The 13,100-nt window shown below is 31.5% G+C and overlaps 1 protein-coding gene across 1 annotated transcript in view; it reads right to left on the reverse strand.

Annotated features, from left to right (window-relative positions):
* Positions 1-5,071: 5,071 nt before the first annotated feature.
* The window catches only part of LOC134685003 (uncharacterized), a 50,399-nt gene continuing 42,370 nt past the window's right edge, over positions 5,072-13,100 (reverse strand). Inside the window, exons 17-24 of the mRNA XM_063544338.1 lie at positions 12,528-12,641; positions 12,140-12,265; positions 11,310-11,461; positions 8,529-8,708; positions 7,950-8,144; positions 7,400-7,447; positions 7,071-7,187; positions 5,072-6,053 (exon numbers count right to left, since the gene is read on the reverse strand). Coding sequence (XP_063400408.1) covers positions 5,972-6,053; positions 7,071-7,187; positions 7,400-7,447; positions 7,950-8,144; positions 8,529-8,708; positions 11,310-11,461; positions 12,140-12,265; positions 12,528-12,641 — 1,014 coding nt within the window. The 3' untranslated portion in view covers positions 5,072-5,971. The remainder of the gene's footprint in view (positions 6,054-7,070; positions 7,188-7,399; positions 7,448-7,949; positions 8,145-8,528; positions 8,709-11,309; positions 11,462-12,139; positions 12,266-12,527; positions 12,642-13,100) is intronic.

Below are 13,100 nucleotides of genomic sequence, written 5' to 3' on the forward strand. Positions count from 1 at the left end.
AGATTGCACATCAACTCTAACCCCCCCCCCATGTTATCAGTTAACAAAGGCTGCATATCAACTGTGATTCCCCATGTAATCAGTGAACAAAGGCTGCATATCAACTCTTATCTCCGATGTTATTTGTGGATAAAGACTGCATATCAACCCTGACCCCATGTAATCAGTGAACAAAGACTGCATATCAACTCTTACCCCCATGTAATCAGTGAACAAAGGCTGCATATCTACTCTGATCCCCCATGTAATCAGTGAACAAAGACTGCATATCAACTCTGATCCCCATGTAATCAGTGAACAAAGGCTGCATATCAACCCTGACCCCATGTAATCAGTGAACAAAGACTGCATATCAACTCTTACCCCCATGTAATCAGTGAACAAAGGCTGCATATCTACTCTGATCCCCCATGTAATCAGTGAACAAAGGCTGCATATCAACTCTGACCCCCATGTAATCAGTGAACAAAGGCTGCATATCAACTCTGACCCCCATGTAATCAGTGAACAAAGGCTGCATATCAACTCTGATCCCCATGTAATCAGTGAACAGAGGCGACATATCAACTCTGATCTCCTATGTTATCAGTGAACAAAGGCTGCATATGAACTCTGATCCCCATGTAATCAGTGAACAAAGGCTGCATATTAACTCTAATCCCCCATGTAATCAGTAAACAAAGTCTGCATATGAACTCTGACCCCCATGTAAACAGTGAACAAAGGCTGCATAACAACTCTGACCCCAAATGTAATCAGTGAACAAAGGCTGCATATCAACTGTGATCCCCCATGTAATCAGTGAACAAAGACTGCATATCAACTCTGATCCCCATGTAATCAGTGAACAAAGGCTGCATATCAACTCTGATCCCCATGTAATCAGTGAACAAAGGCTGCATATCAACTCTGATCCCCATGTAATCAGTGAACAAAGACTGCATATCAACTCTGACGGCCCATTTAATCAGTGAACTTTTTTTATACATTGTGACTTGGATGGAAAGTTGTTTCATTAGCACTCATACCACATCTTACTTTTTATGTAACAAGAAGGAAATAATACAAATGCTAGTGAAATATTTTATTTTCAAAGGAAGACAATCTATAAACGACCATCACAAAAGATATCACAGACAAGACACCAGTTTATACTGGTCTACACTAAAAAAATAGTTACATTTACTCTTATCACAAACAGGCTTGGTTTACACTTAAAAAAATACATTCAATCTGATCACAAACAGACTCGGTTTACACTAAACAAAAATACATTCACTCTGATCCGAAACAGACTTGAATTACACTAAATGAAAATACATTCACTCTGATCACAAACAGGCTTGGTCTACACTACAAATAGTTACATTTACTCTGTATTCTGTATATATCACAAACAGGCTTAAATTTCAGAAAATAAATTTTATTTTAGATGTTGAATTTGTTAAAAAATTAAAAGAAAAGAGTACACATGGCAAATTTCAAGGAACCATAACTGTAGCCAGGGGGGGGGGGGGATTCAGACCCCCCCTTTTGAAAACAAATAAGCACTGTTTAAGTCAACTTTCTGTTCAAATTGTGACTGTTAAAGTCAAGTTTATGGTCCAAATAACCCACCTAGAAAATTTCTGGCTACGGGCCTGGGAACACAGTGATAAATCCAAGCCTAGTAAGCACAAAAAATAAAAAAACATTTACTCTGTTTGTATGGGGTGAAAGTTATACCAATGAACATGGGTCTACTCTCTATCTCAGTAAGATAACTCAATGACTAATTTAATGGTAGATCTAATTGTGATTTTACTGTATGAATAGTATTTACTTGGTTATCTTAAATCTTAACAGGTTCTGTGTCCAAGCTTTGCTGACAATAATCTGACCATGCTCTGTTTTACATTATTGTTCCTCTGGTTATGTTGTAGATAAGGCTGAAATTTCATTGGCTGATTTAAGAATATCCAGAGAGACGAGGAAGTAAAATGGCTTGTTTTCAGATCCTGGTAAGAAACTCATGGATACAGAATCATTATTGCAATCAGATTAATAACTTTCAGATTCTAATTAAATATACTGATTCTCATAGAAAACTATTCAAATAAAAATATATACATTTCCCAGTAAATACATAAAAAAATGAAAATATTATTGAGTACAATCGTTAAGTGTAAAATTCTGACAAATAAAATGTCAAATTGAATAATAAAATTCTGTTTCATTAAGTTTGCTACTATGGATCTATTGTTGAATTACTCAAATAAACTAAAAACAACTTCAGACATATTATACAGCTTTCATACATAAACATGTCACGTCTATTCATCATGTTATAACATATATAATATAAATAATACACAGTTTTAGCACTACTCTAATAATGAATTGCATTGGACAGAAATGTAAAATTTGAGTCTAAAAGATAGGCATGTAGAAAACACAAATTGTCTGACTTCAGTGTTCACAACACTTGTGTCTGAACTATCCTCATTTACATATTTAATTTCTCAAATTCAATAATCTCTCTTTAAAAATACATAAATTCCTTCTCTCAAAAACGCCTTTAAGCTATAGCAAAAAAAATAAACCTGATACAAATATTCTAAACATATCAACACACAGACACACAATAAATGCAGGTATCACTGTATACTATGTAGCAGTGTAAAAAATAAATGCCAGATTTAGTCATGAACTGAATTATCATAGGCAGTTATATAAATAATCTCTATTGACCTTACAGTTATTTCTTGTAAGTCAAGGTCAAACGTACTGTATCATCATAGGTAGTTGTATAAAGCATCTCAATTGACCTTAGGGTTATTTCTTATAGGTCAAGGTGAGACATATTGTTTTATATCAAGGTTAAAACTTTATTTGCATTGATGTTGCTAATATCTAATTTAAACACAAACTAGAGCTTTTCACATCTATACAACATATAAACACATATATAGTGAGGTTAGTTGTCAATGGATACCATTTATAATAACAAACTGTCACAATACCTTGTCAGCACAGCATGAAGTATTTAACATTAAGGATTACATTAGTTGGCATGATGATACTAATGGAATGCAGGCCACAATTAAAATTAAACAGCAAAGATTACCACATGAGGTTTATGAGGACTATTCATTTATCAATACACATAATTGGATTTCTCTTCAATGAAAACATAAACAGAACTTGTACACCAAGACATGTAAATAATGCCATGACTTTATATTGCATCTCAAATGTTTATCTGCACTAATTGATGGTGACATTATGGATGGTGATGTGATTAAATCAATGGTGACAATGTCACATGTGACACTTACAAATATGACATGGTTTATAACAGTGACAACTGTTACGGTATGTAAATGTAATGGTTTATAAATCATGTGTTATGGTTTATTACAGTGAGGACTGACATTCAGATAAGTCATGGTTTAAGACAATGTGTACTGAAATTGTATGTTGTATAAGTTTATGATATTTAAGATACTGACATAGTATGACAAATATTTTCTGGCTTTATAACAATGTATACTGAAATTGTATGTTGTACAAATAACGATTTAGTACACTAAGCACTGACATAGTATGTCAGATATATTGAAAAGATAGCAATTTGGTTCAAAATGTAGATATTCAAAAATCTAAATAACTGATATCAAATACTATAAAAATAAACATCAAAAATATATAAATTAATATCATATAAAATTACAAAAAAAACCTTTTTGAATTACAGTTCTGGGTGGACTTAAATAAACAAAGTTTAAATCTTAATTTTTTATAAAACATATACAATCACTATTCATTTACAGATGATATCTTTATGACAAACTTATAAACTGGTCATTAGTTCAACCTTCTCATGTTCATGCTCATGTTTTAGAGTTATAGAAATGTTAAAATTGTATAATTATGAGCAATATTGTAATTTTGAATCAAATGTATTAAACAAAAATTGTATTAAACAAATTGAGGAGGATGTATTTGATAAGTTTAAATCAAACTGGTGTACAAGAGTTGCTGCATATGCAGAGGGAAGTAAATTAAGAACTTACAAATTGTTTAAAAATAACTATTGTACTGAAAATTATTTGCAAAATATTATATCTTTAAAGAACAGAAGTTCATTTGCTAAATTTAGATGTGGGGTAGCTCCCCTAAAACTAGAAACTGGAAGATATGAAAAGAAAGAAGTCCACGAGAGGACATGTTTTAACTGTAGCTCTATTGTTGAAGATGAAATGCATGTCATTTTAAAATGCCCATTATATGTGGATCTAAGACAAATCATGATACATGAAGCTTTACATTTTAATGAACATTTTAACCTTTTATCAGATAATGAAAAATTTATATTTTTATTTAGTAATGACAATGTTGCTGCTATAGTTGCCAAAACCTGCAACAGCATTTTATTAAGAAGAAATAGTATTCTATTTCACTAGTTTTTAAAGAAACAAATGTTTTAATATCATTTAGTAAAAATGTATATTGTGTCAGAATTTTTAATTCTAAATGTGTAAAAATATGTTTATATGTATATAGTATATCTTAAAAGTCTCTCATAAATCTTTTTTAGATTGGTACACGCAATGCAAATGTTTTAATGTTTTAAATCTATATGTGAATCTCATTTTATGTTTGTATGTGGTGAGACTATAATAAAATATTGAATCTGAATCTTCATGATCTACATTTAAATGAAACATCAAAAGTAAGGTGATTAACACATTATTGCTTGAACACATTCATAAATGACTAATTTTGTCACCTGATATTAAATAAACTTATGGCAGAATTAACCCTCTATTCACTTAAACAAAACTTTGGGCATTTTTATAATGTTGGAGAGTAATCAAGTAAATTTAAATTCTTTAACTGTTGTTCTTTCATGCAGACTTTGAAAGCTATGGTCTGTAATGCCCCTTTAATTGATCTTTAATAGTAATTCATAGGTTTAGACATTATTTAATCATAGTACCTTTAGTTCAGGTTTTTAATATTGGTCCCTAAATATTCACCACCTTTAATAATGGTCTTTCAATGATATCTCTGTAATAGTGGTCCCTAAATTTTATATTTTTTTTTTATGGTCTATCAATGTTATCTCTATAATATTGGTCCCTCAATTTCATATCTTTAATTATAGTCCCTCAATTTTACCTCTTTAATAATGGTCCCTTAATGTTCACCATCTTTCATAATGGTCCCTTAATGTTCACCATCTTTCATAATGGTCCCTTGACGCTAGCACCTTGAAGCATAAGTCCTTCTTTAAACATGGTCCAAATTTGTTACCTTTTTTTTTACTTACATTGTACCTTTCAGCATTATCCATGTCTATGATTGTGGTCCCAAAAGTCCTTAAATGCTACACATTGCTCCATTATTATTAATGTTTACGAATTATACCTATTTTACAAATCTTATCATTCTGAAACCAAAAATTATTACAAATGGTTTAATATGTAAAGTGGTCACTTCCATATTTTATGTAATAGCTTGAAGCCATCAAAAAGTTGTATTTTTTTCAAAGATTCTCAGATGTTTGTAGACTAGCTACAATGTATTCTTATAATGAAAATATCTCTTATGAGTAGATTTGAGACTCAGGATTCATTCATTCTACTTTCTTGATGTAAACAAGCAACTTCTTTTCCAATGCAATAATCTGAATATTGGTACATGTATCAATCATTCTTTAAAAAAGGTTTACTGCAAGAACCAACTTGTGGTGTAATAATTCTGTCATTTTAACTCTTTATCTTTACAGGTACAATCCTGTACTTATAGAATGTCTTAGACAATGTCATATATCCTTTACGACACTAGGCTTCCTCATTTCATTGTTAAATGTCTTCTACGACTAGGTACATGTAGTGTACTAATTCTGTGTACTAATTGGTTGGTTGAAAGACTTGTCATTTCATGGTAGAATTTCTTCTTTGTATCAGAACATGTTTACTAGGATTTATTTCTTATTTGAATGTCTTCTTCGTATCAGAAATTCATGATGCAATAGTTGAGTAGCTGATAATCTCTTACTTTGGTCCCTGAAAAAAACAAGAAAATTCATAAAACTCAACCAAGTGAAGTTCAACATCTCTCAGAAAATAAACATGGCACTGTAAAGAAATCTTATTTGAATTATTATTTATTTGTGATGCTATTCAGGGAGTAATTGTCAAATCTCCATGGAAATTCATGGTTAACTTTCCATTACAGTATCAACTTTATTTATAAGTAATTTATAAGTATAAAATGAATTCAAGGCTATACAAAACGAAAACATCTTTTACATTAATTTTCTCTGGAAAACCATTTAATGCTAAAAAAATGTTTGGCACAGCCATTCCATCAAAATAAAAATTGAAAATGAACCCATTATAATGCATTGAATATGATGTCAGGTCTTTTATCTGGCAGGGCAACTTGTTGCAAAATATTTAACTTTAGTAGAGAACTGATAAAGTAATAGTACAGCTATACTTCTCTTATCTCTTTCAATCTACACTGCTTCAATTTCTTTCTTAATACATTGGTTTAGTCTTATATATATATATATATAATAAAGGAGGATATGTTATAAAGGGGCATAACTCAAGAACAGTAAGAGTGACAGAGAGAGTCAAACAGCACATTTTGTCAATTTTCTATTTATAAAGGGGCATAACACACAAATGGTGAAAATGATGGCACCCAAACTTAAACTTGATCTGTGATAAGCATTGTGTATAAGTTTCAGAACTTTGGTTTGGGGGGGGGGGGGGGGGGGGGGGAGAGTCAAGTTAGAGAGTAGAAATAACAAATTCATCAACTTTTCTATTTACAACGGGTCATAACTGTGAAAGTGACACCATTCAAATTTTAATTTGATCTGTGTGTAGTGTTATTGATCATTGTATTTAAGTTCAAGTACATTTGGTTGAGGCTAAATAAAAGGTACAGATGAAAACCAATTTAGGGACATAGGAACAGAAGGCAAGGGCATAAAATATTTAGAGATGAAAAACTGGTTTGCCCCTACCCCACCCCATTCACACACTCATACAACCAAACAAAGTTTTTACCTGGTAAGACAACTGTTGACAAAGTCTCTGGCCTCTAGTGTGAAACTTTCTGGTAACTCTGGCACAGGTCTGTCACAACCAATGGCAAAAATGGCTGCCATAGGGTTCATATTAGACCTGTAATAAACATATATTGTTTTATTAATACTGTCATAATATGTTATAATAAGATAGATTTTACACCTGCAACAATTGTGTTATGATATTTCTCCACTCGGAAAAAAAGATGAAAAGGATTACAAATTTGACTTCTGATCGTTAACAACCCCTTGGATAGAAAAATCTTTTACCAAGTAGTAACCATTAGTAACCATTAGTATTTAACTCACCATGGAGGTTTCCTTGTTGCCATTTCAAATACAGTACAACCAACACTCCTGAAAATAAAAGTAACAGTAAACATCATTTAAATTTTATTTCATATGGTCTTTTTCCATTTTAGCATTACCCTGATTTGTATTTGTCTAGTGATAGTGTCTTATTAATATGGTTTATCATCAGAAAGGTAAAAAATCAAACTTTGAAGAAAAGAGTTGAAAGATACAATTGCGACTTCCAAACAACTTGTTAAAATAAAATGACAAAATATAGTACACAGAACAGATAACTAAAGAATGATCAACTTCAAACTGAAATTTTAGTTTAACTATAACTTGTTATACCTTACATACTGTCAAATGGTCTATTTTAATTGTTGCTATGAAATGTTTTTATTTCAAAGACAAAACCAGTTTAGCAGTGTTTTATTTCTTCATTTTTTCTTTCTAGTCATATTTATTTGAAGGATTTTTGAGGGAAATTGATCTCAACTGTGAAATAATGAATTTAAACTGCTTGCCACACTTCAGAAACAAAGTTTTAATATTTGATTCCACTCACCATATATCTGACTTCTTGCCATGTCCAGTTTCATTGACCACCTCTGGAGCCATCCAGTACGGTGTACCTTTCATGGACTTGAGTATTTGTGACTGTCCCATACTTAGATTTATACACAAACGTTTGGCACATCCAAAGTCTATTAGTTTTATAATCCCATTTGGCATTAACATTACATTTCCTCCTTTTATATCTCTGGAAATAAACATATATATATAAAATTAAAAAAAATGTAAATACTATTATAACCAATAAATAATCTTTCTATGAGTCAATTATGTAGCATTGTTTGGAAATTATCAGTAATAGACAAACCATACTTTGTCAACAAATTCTGATTTGGGTGCTGAGTTATCTCATTGGCCCCACATCTTCTTATATCTATATACCTTGATTTTAATAACAAAGCTAGGTATTTTGTATGTCTTTTGTTTTCAGGACAAAAAGTTTGCAATTTTGTTTTATATATCTAACAATCAAAAAATAATTTGCCATAAGAAAATTCCCTTTATCAATTTTAAGGTACAGCTAATGATTGCAGAAGTTGTTTTCCCTACTATAATTGAGTCATCTACAAACCTGTGAATAACATCATTAGAATGGAGGTATTCCACACCCTCTAGAATCTGTTTGGTATATTTTCTGAACACAGCTTCATCTAAAGCACCAAATCTGGCCAGTATACTAGCTATAGATCCTCCAGGGACAAACTGCATGAATATACTGACAATGTTTTCTTCTAGACTAGTTCCAAGGTATCTGAAATTAAGTTATTTTTCTTAAAACTGCAACTTGTATTGCTTTGAAAGAAGTTAACAGAATAAATTATTAGTTGAATAGTAGTTATTTCCCTCTTGTCACCATGTTAGAGGTTTAAGTTCACAAATTGATTCCTTCAGTAGCCAAATTCAAATTGTTACATTCTTTAAGTTCCCTCAAAGGTACTTATTTAAGGAATGACTGTAACATTTTTTCTGTCTATGAAGAAATAACATAAACAAGAATGTGTCCAAAGTACACGGATGCCCCACTTGCACTATCATTTTCCATGTTCAATGGACCATGAAATTGGATAAACAAGAATGTGTCCAAAGTACACAGATGCCCCACTCGCCCTATCCTTTACCATGTTCCATGGACCGTGAAATTGGATAATAATATAATTTGGCATTAAAATTAGAAAGATTATACTATAGGGAACATATGTACTAAGTTTCAAGTTGATTGGACTTCAATTTTATCAAAAACTACCTTGACCAAAAACTTTAACCTGAAACTCCCACTTTCATTTTCTATGTTCAGTGGACCGTGAAATCATGGAAATTGGGGTCAAAAGTCTAATTTGGCTTTAAAATTAAAAAGATCATATCATAAGCAACAAGTGTACTAAGTTTCAAGTTGATTGGACTTCAGCTTCATCGAAAACTACCTTGACCAAAAACTTGATTGGACTTCAGCTTCATTAACCAGATGCTCCGCAGGGCGTAGCTTTATACGACCGCAGAGGTTGAACCCTGAACGGTTGGGGCAAGTATGGACACAACATTCAAGCTGGATTTTACTCTAAATTTGGATTGTGATTAAATAGTTGACACAGCATAGGTTTCTGACACAGAATGAATGTATTCAAATGAACTTAAATTTTTTGTTTTCTCTTAGAGCAATTCACTATGCTGTTGAATATTAATCCTCTCAAAAAAATGTTTGAAGAAATTTTCTTTTTATTTATGAAATTTCAAATGAGAAAAATTGAACCCAATTTTTTAATCACATCCCCCTTTCCCTTATTCCAAAACTAATTTCAATTAAAATATTCTAATGGAGTTTGCAACAATTACTACTCATTTAAATACATCATAAAATATTAAGATGTAAAAAAACTGCTTGTTATCACTGAATGGTAAAGATTATTTAAATTTATCAGTTGGTAGTAAAAAGTGAATATACATTGTATATTGTATATAACAAAGATTTAAGTTGATTCTGGACAAAGAAAGATAACTCCAATTAAAAAAAATTCTTGCAGATATTTCTTGCTTACTATACTGGACAAAGAAAGATAACTCTTAATTAAAAAAAAATTTGCTATTTCACAATATTGTGAAATTAGATATTTCTTGCCATTGCACAATACTGTGAAAAGACTTGCTATTGCACAATACTTAATATAATAATTTTAGATCCTGATTTGGACCAACTTGAAAACTGGGCCAATAATCAAAAATCTAAGTACATTTTTAGATTCAGCATATCAAAGAACCCCAAGGTTTCAATTTTTGTTAAAATCAAACTAAGTTTAATTTTGGACCCTTTGGACCTTAATGTAGACCAATTTGAAAACGGGACCAAAAATTAAGAATCTACATACACAGTTAGATTCGGCATATTAAAGAACCCCAATTATTCAATTTTGATGAAATCAAACAAAGTTTAATTTTGGACCCTTTGGGCCCCTTTTTCCTTAACTGTTGGGACCAAAACTCCCAAAATCAATACCAACCTTCCTTTTATAGTCATAAACCTTGTGTTTAAATTTCATAGATTTCTATTTACTTATACTAACGCTATGGTGCGAAAACCAAGAAAAATGCTTATTTGGGTCCCTTTTTGGCCCCTAATTCCTAAACTGTTGGGACCGAAACTCCCAAAATCAATACCAACCTTCCTTTTGTGGTCATAAACATTGTGTTTAAATTTCATTGATTTCTATTTACTTTAACTAAAGTAATTGTGCGAAAACCAAGAATAATGCTTATTTAAGCCCTTTTTTGGCCCCTAATTCCTAAACTGTTCAAACCAAAACTCCCAAAATCAATCCCAACCTTTCTTTTGTGGTCAAAAACCTTGTGTCAAAATTTCATTGATTTCTATTAACTTAAACTAAAGTTATAGTGCGAAAACCAAGAAAATGCTTATTTGGGCCCTTTTTGGCCCCTAATTCCTAAAATATTGGGACCAAAACTCCCAAAATCAATACCAGTCTTCCTTTTATGGTCATAAACCTTGTGTTAAAATTTCATAGATTTCTATTCACTTTTACTAAAGTTAGAGTGCGAAAACTAAAAGTATTCGGACGACCCAGACGACGACGCCAACATGATAGCAATATACGACGAAAATTTTTTCAAAATTTGCGGTCGTATAAAAACTACCTTGACCAAAAACTTTAACCTGCGGACAGACAAACGGATGGACGGACGAACAAACGTAGCCACAGACCAGAAAACATAATGCCCCTCTACTATTGTAGGTGGGGCATAAAAACGACGTCAGCCAATCAGAAGACATGTTACATCCAAAATTAAATTATTCAGAAACCATGGAAAAAGAGAAAGGAAATATTTATGTTGTGACACTTACCCTACAATATTTTTATGATTAAGTGTTTTGAGAAGTTCCACCTCTTCTTGGACCTTTTCATATTCTCTCTTTGCCTTGTCATTGTCCATTGTATTCAATTCTATCTGTTTAACAGCAATCAACTGTCCCTCATTGGTCAAACCACACCATACCTAAATAAACACATTTATTTTAAGGCAATCTTTAACTTCAACATATCTTAATCTTTCAATGTTTACATTTGATATATACTTCCTATCCCCAAATTTTAACACTAATTTAAATATTGTTTTTGTGAATGAAATGATACACTATCAACAAATATAGTTCTGACTATATGTTCAATCTCTACTAGTATTTGATACTAGGTGTTTCTGTTTTAGTTAATAGTTGCATTTGAAGATTAGACGCATTTCATTTTAGAATGTCCTACTTATCAAGGTCTTAGACCTTATTTCATCAAACCATATTATTGGAGAAAACCTATGTATAAATATATACAATTATTACATTAGTTGCAATGAATTACATTGATTTCCCAGTTAAATAAAAAACCGATAATTTCACATGTGAAATAAACCTGGTTATTTCACTCTCTGATGTCATACAACAATAGGCATTGTTAAGACGTCGATAACGGTGGATCAAAACAAATTGTGAATGCGTAGAAAAATATTCAACTCGTGACCAAACAACACTGATAATTAACTTACACGCATTTGTGAAGTTATGTGTTGTTCGGTCACTCGTTGAATATTTTTCTCTATTTGAATTCTTCGATTAGTTATTCTATAATTAATGAGTTCTAAGTCTTAAAGAATTATGTAGTTTAGGTACATATTTTTACTTACCGTTCCAAACGCCCCTTTGCCTAGAACATTGCCTTTTTTCCACTGTATGGTTTCCTCTGTCTGGGAGAACACTGTACAAGCACTGCCTGATCTACTGTCAGAACTTGATAAATGGCTCACAATTGTCTGGAAATTAGGAAAATCTGTTAAATCAAACGAATCCAACAGTTGGGAACAGTATTATTGTCATATTGGTACCATCAAATTTTTTTTTAAAGAATTTTTTTGTTGGTTTGCTGTCTTGTAGACATATACAGATATCTCCTAAATAAAAATAATTGAACACTGAATGTATGCCACTAGATGCTTTTTGGATACTTGTATTGGCAGGTTGCTGTCTCATAAACATATAACCTGGAATTTTTCCTTAATTAACAATATATCCTACCTCATTATCAGGTATCAGTAGGTCTTCCTCATCAAAGTCACCACCAGCAACAGGTATCACAGGTAATTCTACCTGTATACTAGGTTCTACTGACTGTCGGATGAAAGACTTCTGCTGAAAATGTAAAAAAGTAACAGGCATGACTGATTGTTGTTCATGTCCAGTGGCACATATTTCATGCAAGTTCAGGGTGAGACATAGGAGTGTACCTGTCTATTGGATTGGTTGACTACTAAATGAATCTAGAAAAGAATATTTCTCACTTTTTCAACTCTTATTCATAAAATTTATACATGTAGTATTAAGTACCTACAAATAATAATGACTCTCCTGATTACTTTTATAAAAGATTTTGTTTTTTGTTTTATAAAGCCAAACCTTTATACCTTAGTTTTACCATAGCTGAGGTCAAATAGATAATCAAATTGTATTAGTGCATATAAGTATGCACAATTTGCAGATCAGTAAACAATGCCAATTTCAGTTATAGAAATTTATAATGTACATTGAAAATTATAATTGAACATGTACATTGTACTTATATTTATGGTTAAAACATTTACATCTAATTAC

The sequence above is a fragment of the Mytilus trossulus genome, chromosome 9 (assembly GCF_036588685.1).
Source record: "Mytilus trossulus isolate FHL-02 chromosome 9, PNRI_Mtr1.1.1.hap1, whole genome shotgun sequence".
In the NCBI taxonomy this organism is placed as follows: domain Eukaryota; kingdom Metazoa; phylum Mollusca; class Bivalvia; order Mytilida; family Mytilidae; genus Mytilus; species Mytilus trossulus.